Source organism: Cherax quadricarinatus, chromosome 66, assembly GCF_038502225.1.
Source record: "Cherax quadricarinatus isolate ZL_2023a chromosome 66, ASM3850222v1, whole genome shotgun sequence".
NCBI classification, from domain to species: Eukaryota; Metazoa; Arthropoda; class Malacostraca; order Decapoda; family Parastacidae; genus Cherax; species Cherax quadricarinatus.
This window is the reverse complement of record NC_091357.1, coordinates 2767876-2783103: the sequence shown is the minus strand read 5'-3', so window position 1 is coordinate 2783103 and position 15228 is coordinate 2767876. Positions and strand designations below refer to the sequence as shown.

Genomic DNA, 15228 nt, shown 5'->3' with positions numbered 1-15228 from the left:
ACTGACTTTAATAAAGTCCACTGACTTTAATAAAGTCCACTGACTTTAATAAAGTCCACTGACTTTAATGAAGTCCACTGACTTTAATAAAGTCCACTGACTTTATAAACTCTACTGAAAGTTTACAGTCAGAAAAGGACATTCTCTAGTAAATACTGTCTACGCACCATTTACTCATTAAAAACAAAACTGAGACTCACGTAACAACCCAAACTTTGTTTTCCGAAAAACTCACCTGAGTTGTAAATCTGAAGCCGATCAGAAGCATTCTCCAGTTATCACGCCGATTTCAACCATTCGCACTTACAAATTTGCCGATATACAAGCTTAATGGGCACTATCCTGGCCATATTGAACGTGATTTAATGGGCATAAAAGCGGGATTACCAAAACTGTTGTCCAGAGGGCTGAGGAAGGGTTGTTGAGGTGGTTCGGACATGTAGAGAGAATGGAGCGAAACAGAGTGACTTCAAGAGTGTATCAGTCTGTAGTGGAAGGAAGGCGGGGTTGGGGTCGGCCTAGGAAAGGTTGGAGGGAGGGGGTAAAGGAGGTTTTGTGTGCGAGGGGCTTGGACTTCCAGCAGGCATGCGTGAGCGTGTTTGATAGGAGTGAATGGAGACAAATGGTTTTTAATACTTGACGTGCTGTTGGAGTGTGAGCAAAGTAACATTTATGAAGGGGTTCAGGGAAACCGGCAGGCCGGACTTGAGTCCTGGAGATGGGAAGTACAGTGCCTGCACTCTGAAGGAGGGGTGTTAATGTTGCAGTTTAAAAACTGTAGTGTAAAGCACCCTTCTGGCAAGACAGTGATGGAGTGAATGATGGTGAAAGTTTTTCTTTTTCGGGCCACCCTGCCTTGGTGGGAATCGGCCAGTGTGGTAATAAAAAAAAAAGCTGCCCACTGTTTCACACAAAGTGGCAGACATTTATCTACACCACTGAGGAAACTACACCACTGAGAAAACTACACCACTAAGTGTTTTGGATGTTATCCCAGCCATTCCAGGATGCTGGGAATGGGTTCAGTAACTTTGGTCAGAGGCCTCGTACACATGCTAGCTCCTAGAATTTTGTCCTGGTTACCGTACACCAGTGTTGAAAATCCGAAACCGATCGGATCAGACGTTCTCAAGTTACGAGTGACATAAAATGCATTGTAGTAATGGAGTCGAACGTCCATGAATTATTACTAAGAATCTAATAAAGAGTACTTACGTTCAAGTTTACTGGTACGCCAGGTATAATAGGAGGTCCAAGCGTGAAGTTTACATCATAGGAGCCTTCTGAATTATAGGCGGTACATGTGTAGTTTGTATAATCGTCTACAGTGACACTCTTGATCTCTAACACAGATGACCACACGATTACCTTATCCACCAGCTGTAAACAAATACCAAATGAACATCAAAATGGTATAAAATACCGACAGGTTGGTAGGTAAGACACATAGGCAACAGTTAGGCAACTTTATTCCGAAACGTTTCGCCTGCACAATAGGCTTCTTCAGTCGAATACAGAAAGTAGGCAGGAACAGTAGAGATGTGATGGACTGATTACATCGTCTTCACATCTCTACTGTTCCTGCCTACTTTCTGTATTCGACTGAAGAAGCCTACTGTGTAGGCGAAACGTTTCGGAATAAAGTTGCCTAACTGTTGCCTATGTGTCTTACCTACCAAATATCAAATGCAATTTGGTCAATAAAGAATAATCAGAAATAATTTTTAGGATGTTATATAGACTTACTGACGACGTTATCACATTTAGGTAAGGAAATAAAACAAAGTATATTGTTTTGACTATAGTCAAATTCAGCCATATTTGACCTTGTTAGATTTGCAATGAGCATAAAATGTTGGTCACCTATTAAACATATGTAGAAACTAAAAGTGGAAACATAAACACATATGCAGTTTAATGTGATCCTTTATTGACAACGTTTCGCCCACACAGTGGGCTTTATTAAGTCACAAATAGATCTGTGATGAATGGTTTGAAAAACCGACAAGTTGAAGATTGAGACACTTATGCAGCAAATGGGAATCTTTATTCAGGAAACGTTTCGCCACACAGTGGCATCATCAGTCCAATACAAAGAGGAAGGCGTGAGGAGAGGAGGAGTATGAGGTAATCAGTCCCTCGGCCTGGAGTCGATGTGTTCAGTCCATCAATCTTGTAGAATGTACAGCATAGGGCCGTAGACATGGCTTATATACTGTAGTGAGGTGAGGTGAAGCAGGCGGAGGCGGGGTCATAGTGGTACCATCCACTAGTCGAAGTAGGTCTTCGTCCAAAGGTTGAACAAGTGTTGAAGAATTCTTTGTAACAAGATCCCATGATGCTGCAGTGTCTGACAGTTGTGATGAATGGTTTGAAAAACCTCCTCTTTGTATTGGACTGATGAAGCCACTGTGTGGCGAAACGTTTCCTGAATAAAGATTCCCATTTGCTGCATAAGTGTCTCAATCCACAAATAGATCTACCTGGGGTGTATGTATGTATGTATAATGTTCGCCAAGACCGTAGTCCTGGCACGGGTCTCAATCTTGCGATGACCCGTCTCTACCTGGGGTGGAAGGTACGCGAGAATTTATAGTCAGGTTCAGAATGTTGAGGTCAGGTGGAGAATGCTGCATCTGATGATATACCGGGCGGGGTTATAGAGTCTTGGGTAGCTTGGCAGGGGTATTGGACAAGTTGTGAGTAGAAGTAAGTCATGCCAGAGATTGGGGTCTGAGGGTGTCAGTGGAGTAGTACAAGATATTCCATGAACTAAAAGTTCCAGATGGTGCTGTGTCGGAAAATTTCATTATATTGACATAAAATACCAGTTAATAATCCCTTTATTAGTTGAAAACCAACCACTGGTTTGCGAAACGTCTTCGTAATAACAAATTGTTGTTTGATTCGTTGAAGGCTGTGCCGCGGTTGACTGACGGAGGATCAAACCTCAGCCTCTCCCTTTTTTGATAAAAAAACATATATATATATATATATATATATATATATATATATATATATATATATATATATATATATATATATATATATATATTATATATATATATATATATATATATATATATATATATATATATATATATATATATATATAATATATATATATATATATATATTATATCTATATATATATATGTATATATACATATATATATATATATATATATATATATATATATATATATATATTATATATATATATATATATGTATATATATATATATATATATATATAATATATATATATATATATATTATATATATATATATGTATATATATATATATATATATATATTATATATATATATATATATATATATATATATATATATGTCGTGCCGAATATGTAAAACTGGTCAATTAGCAAGAACTCATTTAAAATTAAGTCCTTTCTAAAATTTTCTCTTATACGTTTAAAGATACATTTTTTTCATCATTGTTAATGTAAAAATTTATAATTTTGCTCCAAAAGAATCTTAGAAAACTTACCTAACCTTATTATAACAAGAACAATTTATTTTAGCCTAACCCAACTAAATATATTTTAGATTTGTTTACAATAATTTAATACTAAACAAACACAGTGAAATATAATTTTTTCGTTAGGTTCAGAATGATTTTGGCGAAATTATTGCATACACAAATTTTCGCTTGTCCTATATGGCAAGATGAGCGTTGCTATTTAAGCCAAGATCGCAAGTTCTGCCTATATATATATATATATATATATATATATATATATATATATATATATATATATATATATATATATATATATACATACTGAGAATTTTAAAAATCATTATTTCGTGTATTTTTAATATTCTTGGCTCATGATGTACGGGCTACATGCAGCCTTAGTGACCAACCACAAACCTGATATAATTAGTCCTGACCTTAAGAAGAATATGAAGTTTCTGCATGAGAGAGAGAGAGAGAGAGAGAGAGAGAGAGAGAGAGAGAGAGAGAGAGAGAGAGAGAGAGAGAGAGAGAGAGAGAGAGAGAGAGAGAGAGATTCTCATTTGGATAAGCTCTAGCTTATCTGCTGACAAGTTGGCCTCCTGTTTATTTTGCATAACTTGTCGTTCTGACCAGCTCGCGTCAGCCTCAGATTTTACTGCATTATAATCGTTTCCAGACCCATTCTTCAGACACAGTTTATGCGCTGTCTTGTACATTTTCAACTGCTGATCCACTCCAGAAACTGTTATGAACCCACTGCCATGGTGAGAGGTAGAGGTCCATGTGCTCCCACACTCTGAAACAACTTAACAGAGAGGAAAATGGACAGAAACAGCCATTGTTTCTGCCTCTAACGTGTGTAACGAAAAGGTGTTATTTTGAAAGGGAAGGGGAGTACTTTAACATCTTCAGTGGCTCCAGTGCTTCGCCGATTCCATGCTCTTCAAAATCTTTTATTTTGAACTTTCCAGCCATCTTCAAGCTCTCCTACACATAATGAAATAGTGGAGATGCTTCACATTCCCCAGCTTTCCATCAATACCAGACAACGGGTAGACATCCGCACTTCACCTTTGTTTCTGTTGAGCGTCGAAAAACAGTCGCACCTATGAAAGTCTCTTTTCTTTATCTGTATCTTGGGCTACTCCTGTCTATCCTCCCCAGCCATCTATTATTCCAGATGATGTTCCTGTTGTTGTTGTAAATGCGGCTCCTGATATCTCTGAAGCACAGCCCAGCCATCACTTGTTCCAGATGCAGCTCCTGACATTTCTGAAGCAGAACCCAGCCATCACTTGTTCCAGATGCAGCTCCTGACATTTCTGAAGCAGAGCCCAGCCATCACTTGTTCCAGATGCAGCTCCTGACATTTCTGAAGCAGAACCCAGCCATCACTTGTTCCAGATGCAGCTCCTGACATTTCTGAAGCAGAACCCAGCCATCACTTGTTCCAGAGAGAAACTAGAAAAAAATCACTCGTTTTATACACTATTTTCCAGCGATATTTCGCAAACTCAGGAGACCTCTGGAGCAGTCTCTTTTTCTTTCATCTTAGCGATTGAAGAATTGAGACACTTATGCAACACATGGGAATCTTTATTGAAGAAACGTTTCGCCACACAGTGGCTTCATCAGTCCAATACAAAGTAGAAATGGGTAAGGAGAGTAGAAGTTTTGAGGTAATCAGTCCCTCAACCTGGAATCGATGTGTTCAGTCCATCACTCTTGTAGGAAGTGCAGCACAGGGCCAGAGAGGTGGCTTATATACTGCGGTGAGATGAGTTGAAGCAGGAGGAGGCGGGATCACAGTGGGACCTGCCACTAGTGTAAGTAGGTCGTCGTCCAAAGGTTGGGCAAGCGTTGAAGTCTTTGTACCAAGATCCCATGATGTTGCAGTGTCTGACAGATGTGATGAATGGTTTTGAAAACCGACAAGTTGAAGAATTGAGACACTTATGCAACACATGGGAATCTTTGTTGAAGAAACGTTTCGCCGCACAGTGGCTTCATCAGTCCAATACAAAGTAGAAATGGGTAAGGAGAGTAGAAGTTTTGATGGACTGAACACATCGATTCCAGGTTGAGGGACTGATTACCTCAAAACTTCTACTCTCCTTACCCATTTCTACTTTGTATTGGACTGATGAAGCCACTGTGTGGCGAAACGTTTCTTCAATAAAGATTCCCATGTGTTGCATAAGTGTCTCAATTCTTCAACTTGTCGGTTTTCAAAACCATTCATCACATCTTAGCGATTCAACAGACGTTGCTGTTTCTGCCTCAGCCGGCTTCTCGCCTTCACGTATTTCCCCTCTTCTTGTCAATATGAGTCTGGTGGTTTGCCGTTGCTTCCTGACTTTCTTGGCCATGAATGATTATCATTTTTTTTTAATATTTAATTTTTCATTATCTCTTAGACAGCATCATTTAATGTAACTTGACAGAATATATAAGTAATTGGGAAAATCATCAGTGACTGCAGCTATGAGAACATCACTTCGTAAGAGTTTCCGAAGGAATATACTTGATTTAATCCAGTTCAATCACTTAAATAGGAACTTTGTTATTAGATTTTTATAATTATACCAATAACCCCACTAATGTCAATTTAACACTCCTTAAATTTACATCGGTATTGGCAGATTTCAACCATCGGTACCCGGGCAAGACGACGTAGGTATTCCTATGTTGCAACCCGCCAGCACTCCACTTTCCCTTAGCACGTCTTCCATCGGATTTGTTTTGAGTGTACGTTGCCCTTACACTGGAATATTACAGACGTCTTCCATTCTCCTTAGCCGAGTAAATCGGATGTCAGAAGCTTCATTATTGCTCCTTACTCCTACACACTATATTTACAAGTTGCTAACAAGTTTGGTTAAGTATTTTATGTACCTTTGGGGGTCACGTTTGTCTTATTTTCCCAGTCAGATTGATTATCGGTGGGCCCTTTTTCACTATGGATCTCGTGCTCCACCTGGATGCATAAATTTCTAACGTCTTTATCTGAACAGCGATATGTTATGGCTGTTATTCGTTCTCGAGAAACAGCCATTATAAACCGCGATATTTTATGCCCCAAACTCATTTGGGTTTTAGATGAATGCTTTTTCTATTTCTTCTGGAGGGAACCAGTTTTTTTTTTTCGGTGGGGATCGTTTTGCATTTGGAAAGGGATTGTACCCACCACCACACTGTATCTTATTCCCTTCAGTGATTTCACCTATTTTCTCCTTCACAGGATCTGGTCTTCTCTTTTAGATATCTGTTTTGCCTGGGGTTGTGATGACACAAAAATTCACCACGTGACTGTCTGGTTTATAAAGACCGTGATCAAACACTAGGACATATTTATTAGAAAACATTTCGTTCCTGAGACCTTGATGACTCAGAAGTTATCAAGGTCACCGGACTGAAACGTTTTCTAATATGCCCTAGTGTTTGATCACGTGTCTTTTTAAACCAATGTGTCGGTATGAATCACCAAGGTACCATGTGTCACACACTGGTGAAGATGGAGTGGCAAGCACAGCTGTCTTGATCACTTGATGTAAGACCAGCTATCAGATGCTGATAGTATCTCTACAGCTGATTTACATTCTCTTCTTGTTGCTGTTATCCATATTACTATCATGTCTGCTTCATCACTATTATAGTCGCAATCTCTTGATAAGCATTGAAAGTAGTTTAGACCTATGATTGTTTACGCTGTATTCACCGATAACTGTCAAAGTCATCTACGCTGAGGGAATAAGAAAAGCAAAAAGAGATTATGAGGTTAAAGTTGCAAGAGAATCGAAGACTAACCCAAAAGGATTCTTTCAGGTATACAGAAGTAAGATCAGGGACAAGATAGGCCCACTCAAAAGTTACTCGGGTCAGCTCACGGACAGTGATAAAGAAATGTGTAGAATTTTTAACACATACTTCCTCTCAGTTTTTACATAGGAAGATACCAACGATATTCCAGAAATAATAAATTATGTAGAACAGAATGTTAATAAACTGTGCACGATTAGGGTCACAAGTAACATGGTCCTTAGGCAAATTGATAAATTAAAACCTAGCAGATCCCCAGGCCCTGATGAACTGTATGAAAGGGTTCTAAAGGAATGTAAAGAGGAGCTTAGCATACCTCTGGCTAATCTTTTCAATATATCACTACAGACTGGCATGGTGCCAGGTAAGTGGAAAATGGCACATGTGATGCCTATTTTCAAAGCAGGTGACAGGTCATTAACTTTGAACTATAGACCAATAAGCCTAACCTCCATAGTGGGAAAATTTATGGAATCAATAATTGCCGAGGCAGTTCGTAGCCACCTTGAAAAGCACAAATTAATCCACGAATCTCAGCATGGTTTTACAAAGGGGCGTTCCTGCCTTACGAATTTATTAATTTTTTTCACTAAGGCATTTGAGGAGGTAGATCATGGTAATGAATATGATATTGTGTATATGGACTTCAGTAAGGCTTTTGACAGGGTCCCACATCAGAGACTATTGAGGAAAATTAAGGCACATGGAATAGGAGGAGAATTTTTTTCCTGGACAGAGGCATGGATGACAAATAGGCAGCAGAGAGTTTGCATAAATGGGGAGAAATCAGAGTGGGGAAGCGTCACGAGCGGTGTTCCACAGGGGTCAGTGTTGGGTCCCCTGTTGTTCACAATCTACATAAACGACATTGATGAGGGCATAAAGAGCGACATAAGAAAGTTTGCCTATGACACCAAAATACGACGCCGAATTCATTCTGACGAGGACATTAGAGCACTCCAGGAAGATTTGAATAGACTGATGCAGTGGTTGGAGAAGTGGCAGATGCAGTTTAATATAGACAAATGCAAAGTTCTAAATGTTGGACAGGACAATAACCATGCCACATATAAACTAAATAATGTAGATCTTAATATTATGGATTGCGAAAAAGATTTAGGAGTTCTGGTTAGCAGTAATCTGAAACCAAGACAACAGTGCATAAGTGTTCGCAATAAAGCTAACAGAATCATTGGCTTCATATCAAGAAGCGTAAATAATAGGAGTCCTCAGGTTGTTCTTCAACTCTATATGTCCTTGGTTAGGCCTCATTTAGATTATGCTGCACAGTTTTGGTCACCGTATTACAGAATGGATATAAATGCTCTGGAAAACATACAAAGGAGGATGACAAAGTTGACCCCATGTATCAGAAATCTTCCCTATGAGGATAGACTGAGGGCCCTGAATCTGCACTCTCTCCAAAGGCGTAGAATTAGGGAAGATACGATTCAGGTGTATAAATGGAAGACAGGAATAAATAAAGGGGATGTAAATAACGTGCTGAAAATATCTAGCCTAGACAGGACTCGTAGCAATGGTTTTAAGTTTGAAAAATTCAGATTCAGGAAGGATGTAGGAAAGCACTGGTTTGGTAATAGAGTTGTGGATGAGTGGAACAAACTCCCAAGTACAGTTATAGAGGCTAAAAGGTTGTGTAGTTTAAAAAAAAGATTAGATAAATACATGAGTTGGTGTGGGTCGGTGTGAGTTGGACCCGATTAGCTTGTGTTACTAGGTCAGTTGCCGTGCTCTTTCCTTAAGTGAATGTGACCTGACCTGACTAGGTTGGGGCATTGGCTTAAGCCGGTAGGAGACTTGGACCTGCCTCGTATGGGCCAGTAGCCCTGCTGCAGTGTCCCTTCTTTATGTTCCTATGTTCTTATGTCAGTGGTCACCTGCGGTCCTACCTGCCTAAGCTCTTGGCAGTTAGCGTGAGCTGTTACCAAGCACCATGGCTTGTTGTAGTGTTTTAGAATCTCAGATTCAAGTGTTGAAGGAGATTCTACTTCTTCAGGAGGAAAATAGGAGGCTGAAGCTTCGCATAGATGAGTTTGGGAGCGAGTGTGAGAAGGATTTAGCTGGTAAGGAGGAAATGGTCACCAGCAGTGATAGTGGCAGCCGCTTTAAGTGGTAAGTGGTTCACAGTTCAGGAAGAAGTAATATGAGGAGAGTTAATAGAGAAGATGTGAAGGTAAGAAATCGATTCTCTGTTCTCCAAGACGAGTGTACTTCAGTGGTTAGTGAGGTTGAAGGTACCACTGATTCCCCTGCTAATCAAGGTAAGAATATTTTAATAGTAGGCGATTCTCAGATAAGACATATGGACCGTGCATTTTGTAACGGATAGAAAGGTCAGACAGAGTGTGGCTTCCTGGAGCTGATGTTGGTGACATAGTCAGCAGATTGGATAATATTATGGCAGGTAATGGGAACAAGCCTATTATTTGTCTTAGTGCTGGGGGTAATGACATTGGGAAGGGCAGGAGAGAGGAGCTGCTGGATAAGTACAGGTTAGCCATAGAAGTAAAGTCTAAGGGAGGGGTCCCAGTCATATGTAGCATCTTGCCAAGAAAGGGAGTGAGCAATGAATGGATGTCTAGGGCAATTGGTATAAATTGCTGGCTAGACAGGCAATGCAAGGAACTTGCAATCCCATTCATTGATAACTGGGACCTATTCTTTGACAAACGTGATATGTATGCAAGGGATGGGGTTAATCTATCTGGGGATGGAGTGGTTGCATTAGCCAATTCAATTGAGAGGGTAATTGATGACTTGTCTAGGAATTTAAACTGATAGATTATAGAGGTATGGGTGTTTGTGGGAAACAATCAGGCTGCAGCATTAGGGTTAAAAACAGCAGTTATTACCGGGATACCTCAGGGATATGTTTAAAAGACAATATTCAAAATAAAGTTGCTAGTAATGGCAAATCAATTGATCAACAAACAGAGATAGTAGAGGGCAACGAGTGACTAGCTCCCTTAAGGTTTACTATACAAATAGTAGGAGTCTAAGAAATAAGATAGATGAGCTAAGATTACTTGCAAGTGTAAGTAATATAGATATCAGTGGTATAACAGAGACCTGGTTCAACCTGAAAGATAGAGAAATGCCTTCTGAATGCAACATACAGGGTTATAAACTATTCCACACTGATAGGGTCAACAGGAAGGGTGGTGGTGTGGCGATGCCAGAGAAAATTTAAATTGTCTTAGACATGATATAAGATTAGAAACATCGAACACAGAATCTGTTTGGCTACAGTTTCTAGAGGGACGTGACAAATTAATTTTGGGTGTGATTTATAGGCCCTTAAACTTTGATAGGGAGGGGAGTAAGCTGTTATGGGACGAAATTCATAAGGCATCTAGATATGAAAATGTTGTGATAATGGGAGATTTTAACTTTAGAGAAATTGATTGGAACAATATGACAGGAAATCTTGAGTCTAGTGACTTTCTTGATACGGTTCAGGATTGCTTTTTAGAACAGGTTGTGACAGAACCAACTAGAGGAAACAATCTGCTTGACTTGGTTCTTGCCAACAAAGATTCACTAATTAATAATCTTGAGGTTAATGATGAGCTTGGGGAAAGTGATCACAAATCACTTAGTGTCAATATATCATGGAATTACCTAGATAACTGCAATCAAATCTCTGTCTCAGATTTTCGCTTGGCCGACTTCATGGGACTGAAAAATTACCTGGGTGGGCTAAATTGGGATGTCCTGACTATGGGTCGGGTAGGTGACCTTGGTTGCAAATATGACATTTTTCAGAGCATAGTTCTAGCTGCCCAGACAACTTTTGTTCCGAGTAGGGAAATTAGATCTAACAAAAATGATCCCAAATGAATGAACAATAGATTAAAACATCTCATTGGTCAAAAGAGAGGCATATATAGGCTTATCAAAAGAGGGGATGGGCAGTTAAGAAATCAATATATTCAATTAAAGAGAGAAATAAAGAAAGGAATAAGAAAAGCAAAAAGGGATTATGAGGCGAAGGTCGAAAGGGATTCAAAGACTAATCCAATAGGATTCTTTCAGGTATACAGAAGTAAGATTAAGGACAAGATTGGCTCACTTAAGAGTAACTCAGGTCAGATCACTGACAGTGATAATGATACGTGTGAAATTCTCAATACCTACTTCCTCCCAGGAAAATACTAGCGATATTCCTGAAATAATAGTTATGTAGAACAGGATGATGATAAACTATGTACGATTGTGGCAACTAGTGACTTGGTCCTCAGACAAATAGAGAAACTAAAACCTAACAAATCCCCAGGCCCTGATGAACTGTTTGCAAGGGTGTTAAAGGAATGTAAAGAAGAACTTTGTATACCTCTGGCTAATCTTTTTAACATATCACTACAAACTGGCATAGTTCCTGATAAGTGGAAAATAGCAAATGTAATACCTATTTACATGGCAGGTGACAGGTCCTTGGCTTCGAACTATAGACCAATAAGCTTTACCTCCATAGTGAAAAAAAATTATTTTATCAGTAATTGCCGAAGCAATTCGTAGCCATCTTGACAGGCACAGATTGATTAATGAATCTCAACATGGTTTTACAAAAGGGCGTTCCTTCTCTTACGAATTTACTAACTTTTTTCACTAAGGTGTTTGAGGAGGTAGATCATGGTAATGAATATGATATTGTGTATATGGACTTCAGTAAGGCTTTCGATAGAGTTTCACACCAGAGGCTATTGAGGAAACTAAAGGCACACGGAATAGGAGAATTTTTTTCCTGGGTAGAGGCATGGCTGACAAATAGGCAGCAGAGTTTACATAAATGGGGAGAAATCAGAATGGGGGCAAGTCACAAGTGGTGTTCCTCAGGGGTCAGTGTTGGGCCCGTTGTTGTTCACAATTTCCATAAACGACATAGATGAGGGAATAAATAGCGACATAAGCAAATTTGCTGATGACACCAAAATAGGCAGTCCAATTCATTCTAATGAGGACACTAGAGCACTCCAGGATGATTTGAATAGACTGATGCAATGGTCGGAGAAGTGACAGATGCATTTTAATATTGACAAATGCAAAGTTCTAAATGTTGGACAGGTAAATAGCCATGCCACATATAAACTAAATAATGTAGATCTTAATACTACTTATTGCGAAAAGGATTTAGGAGTTCTGGTTAGCAGTAATCTAAAACCAAGACAACAGTGCACTAGTGTTCGCAATAAAGCTAACAGAATTTTTGGCTTCATAACTAGAAGTATAAATAATAGAATTCCTCAGGTTGTTCTTCAACTCTATATATCCTTGGTTAGGCCTCATTTAGACTATGCTGCTCAGTTCTGGTCACCGTATTACAGAATGGATATAAATGCTCTGGGAAACGTACAGAGGAGGATGACAAAGATGATCCCATGTATCAGAAATCTTCCCTATGAGGATAAACTGAGGGCCCTGAATCTGCACTCTCTCGAAAGGCGTAGAATTAGGGGGGATATGATCGAGGTGTATAAATGGAAAACAGGAATAAATAAAGGGGATGTAAATAGCGTGCTGAAAATTTCCAGCCAAGACAGGACTCGCAGCAATGGTTTCAAGTTGGAAAAATTCAGATTCAGGAAGGATATAGGAAAGTACTGGTTTGGTAATAGTCGTGGATGAGTGGAACAAACTCCCGAGTACAGTTATTGAGGCTAAAACGTTGTGTAGTTTTAAAAATAGGTTAGATAAATACACGAGTTGGTGTGGGTGGGTGTGAGTTGGACCTGACTAGCTTGTGCTGCTGGGTCTGGTGCAGTTTTCCATCCTTGAGTGGAGATGATCAGACTGGGTGGGTCATTGGGCTACTCCGAGGGGGGAGCCATTGGTCTTATCCGGGGGGGAGGACATGGACCTGTTTCGCATAGGTCAGTGGGCCTGTTGCAGTGTTCCTTCTTTATGTTATGTTCTTATTGGCCGCCTCCACCGTGGGGTGAGCGACTGATCACATCAATACTAAGTCTACTGTTGCCATTACTGTATTCACCAGTAACCGTCGGTCTTGCATGCCATCAATAATATGAAATCTACACCAGACACAACAATGGCAGGAAAATCACTATCAGCATCACCGGTGCTCACTAAGCTGTTGCTTGTGGCAAGTGGTACCGTCAAGCCTAAACCAGATTCGCATACGTTCATAAGTGTCGCTTCGGGCTGCTCTGCGATAATTCTCAAACCACTTTAAACAAAACAAGTTGATTTAGGCACAGATCCGACCGTACATAAAAGTTACACATAACTGACACAAAGGCTGCAAACACATTATTTCTCCTTTTCTTCGAGACATTTAAAGTCGTTTTAGGAGCTGACCCACAGAGTGTTCTATACCACTTCTCTTGATCGACTGCCTCACTCAACTGGGAACAACAGTTTCATTCTAGACGCCTTCGTCGACACCCAGATATATTTCTCTATCCAGTCTATCTCACAGTTCAGATTTTATTGTACTCTATTTCTTAACTGACTTATATTTGCAACATCAGCTGCCGATTTCCATCCTAAAATACACCAAACTGTATTCCTTTATCTTTCTCACTATTGTCATGTAGTGTTGAATAAACAATGCATAATTCTCACTTATCAAGAATATAATAATTTACACAGTAATAAACATTCGTGAAACCTAGAATGTTTATGGAATACGCAACATCTTTAAGAGTCCCAGGAGCTTTAGCAACACTCAAAACGCCTAGCAACTATAGATCAGTGTTTACGAAAAAGCTCAGAATATCGACAGTTTATTTGATTAATGCTCTGCAAAGCTACTGAATATACCAGATCTGGCTTAAAAAAACATATAATCAGATACTAAGACTTATTAAAAAACATTTCGGTCCTGGGACCTTGATCCAGGACCTAGATCAAGGTCCCAGGACCGAAGCGTTTTCTAATAAACAAGTCCCAGTGTTTGCCTACATGTTTGTCGGTATTTATTACCAAGGTTCACTTCATACCAGTGTTGCTGTTTGAATCCCACTTCAGCCACAGACACTAGATTATACCTTCAAGTTGGCTCACGAACTCTTAAAAACACGGTTTTAAGGATTATTGGTAAACTGAGTTATATTTCACACTTATCGGGTAAATTGCTGCAGATTAGTTAAGGAAAGTTGCTCGGCTGGTAGCTCAGTCAGCTCACATACTAAATGTCAGTGGTTCGATCCCCAGCACGGGTGGTAACGGTGGGCCTGTTTCCTTACACCTGCTGTCCCTCTTTAAGTCATCCCCTTGTCATGAGTACGACCTATTCATCCCCTTGTTGTCATGACTACGACCAAGTCATACCCTTGTTGTCATGACTACGACCAAGTCATACCCTTGTTGCCATGAGTACGACCAAGTCATACCCTTGTTGTCATGACTACGACCAAGACATACCCTTGTTGCCATGACTACGGCCAAGTCATACCCTTGTTGTCATGACTACGACCAAGACATACCCTTGTTGTCGTGACTACGACCAAGACATACCCTTGTTGTCATGACTACGACCAAGACATACCCTTGTTGTCATGACTACGACCAAGTCATACCCTTGTTGTCATAACTACGACCAAGTTCCTTAATCTCCTCCCTGCAACCGCTCCCTCCCCCGTCCCCGTCCCGTCCCGTCCACGTCCTCGTCCCTGTCCCCGCACCCGTTCACGTCCCCGTCCCCGCACCCGTCCCCGTTCACGTCCCCGCACTAGTGTCTTAATAACACAATGTGTGACGTGAGAACACAAGAACTGTGTTAGTAACATGACATGTGACGTGGAACACAAGAACTATGTTACTAACATGAAATGTGACATGATAACACACTATGTGCGCCATTATATCGCAGCAACGATTAATTAACGCCATAACTCTCTCAGTAATATTTTGTCTGGCGCGATAACACGATAACTCTCTATTTT

At 39.9% G+C, this 15228-nt stretch overlaps 1 protein-coding gene across 1 annotated transcript in view; it reads right to left on the bottom strand.

Moving 5' to 3' along the window:
- Positions 1-15228, bottom strand: part of LOC128689846 (uncharacterized) — a 66742-nt gene that overhangs the window by 35971 nt on the left and 15543 nt on the right. Inside the window, exon 5 of the mRNA XM_070099002.1 lies at positions 1216-1380. Within this exon, the coding sequence (XP_069955103.1) occupies positions 1216-1380 (165 nt within the window). The remainder of the gene's footprint in view (positions 1-1215; positions 1381-15228) is intronic.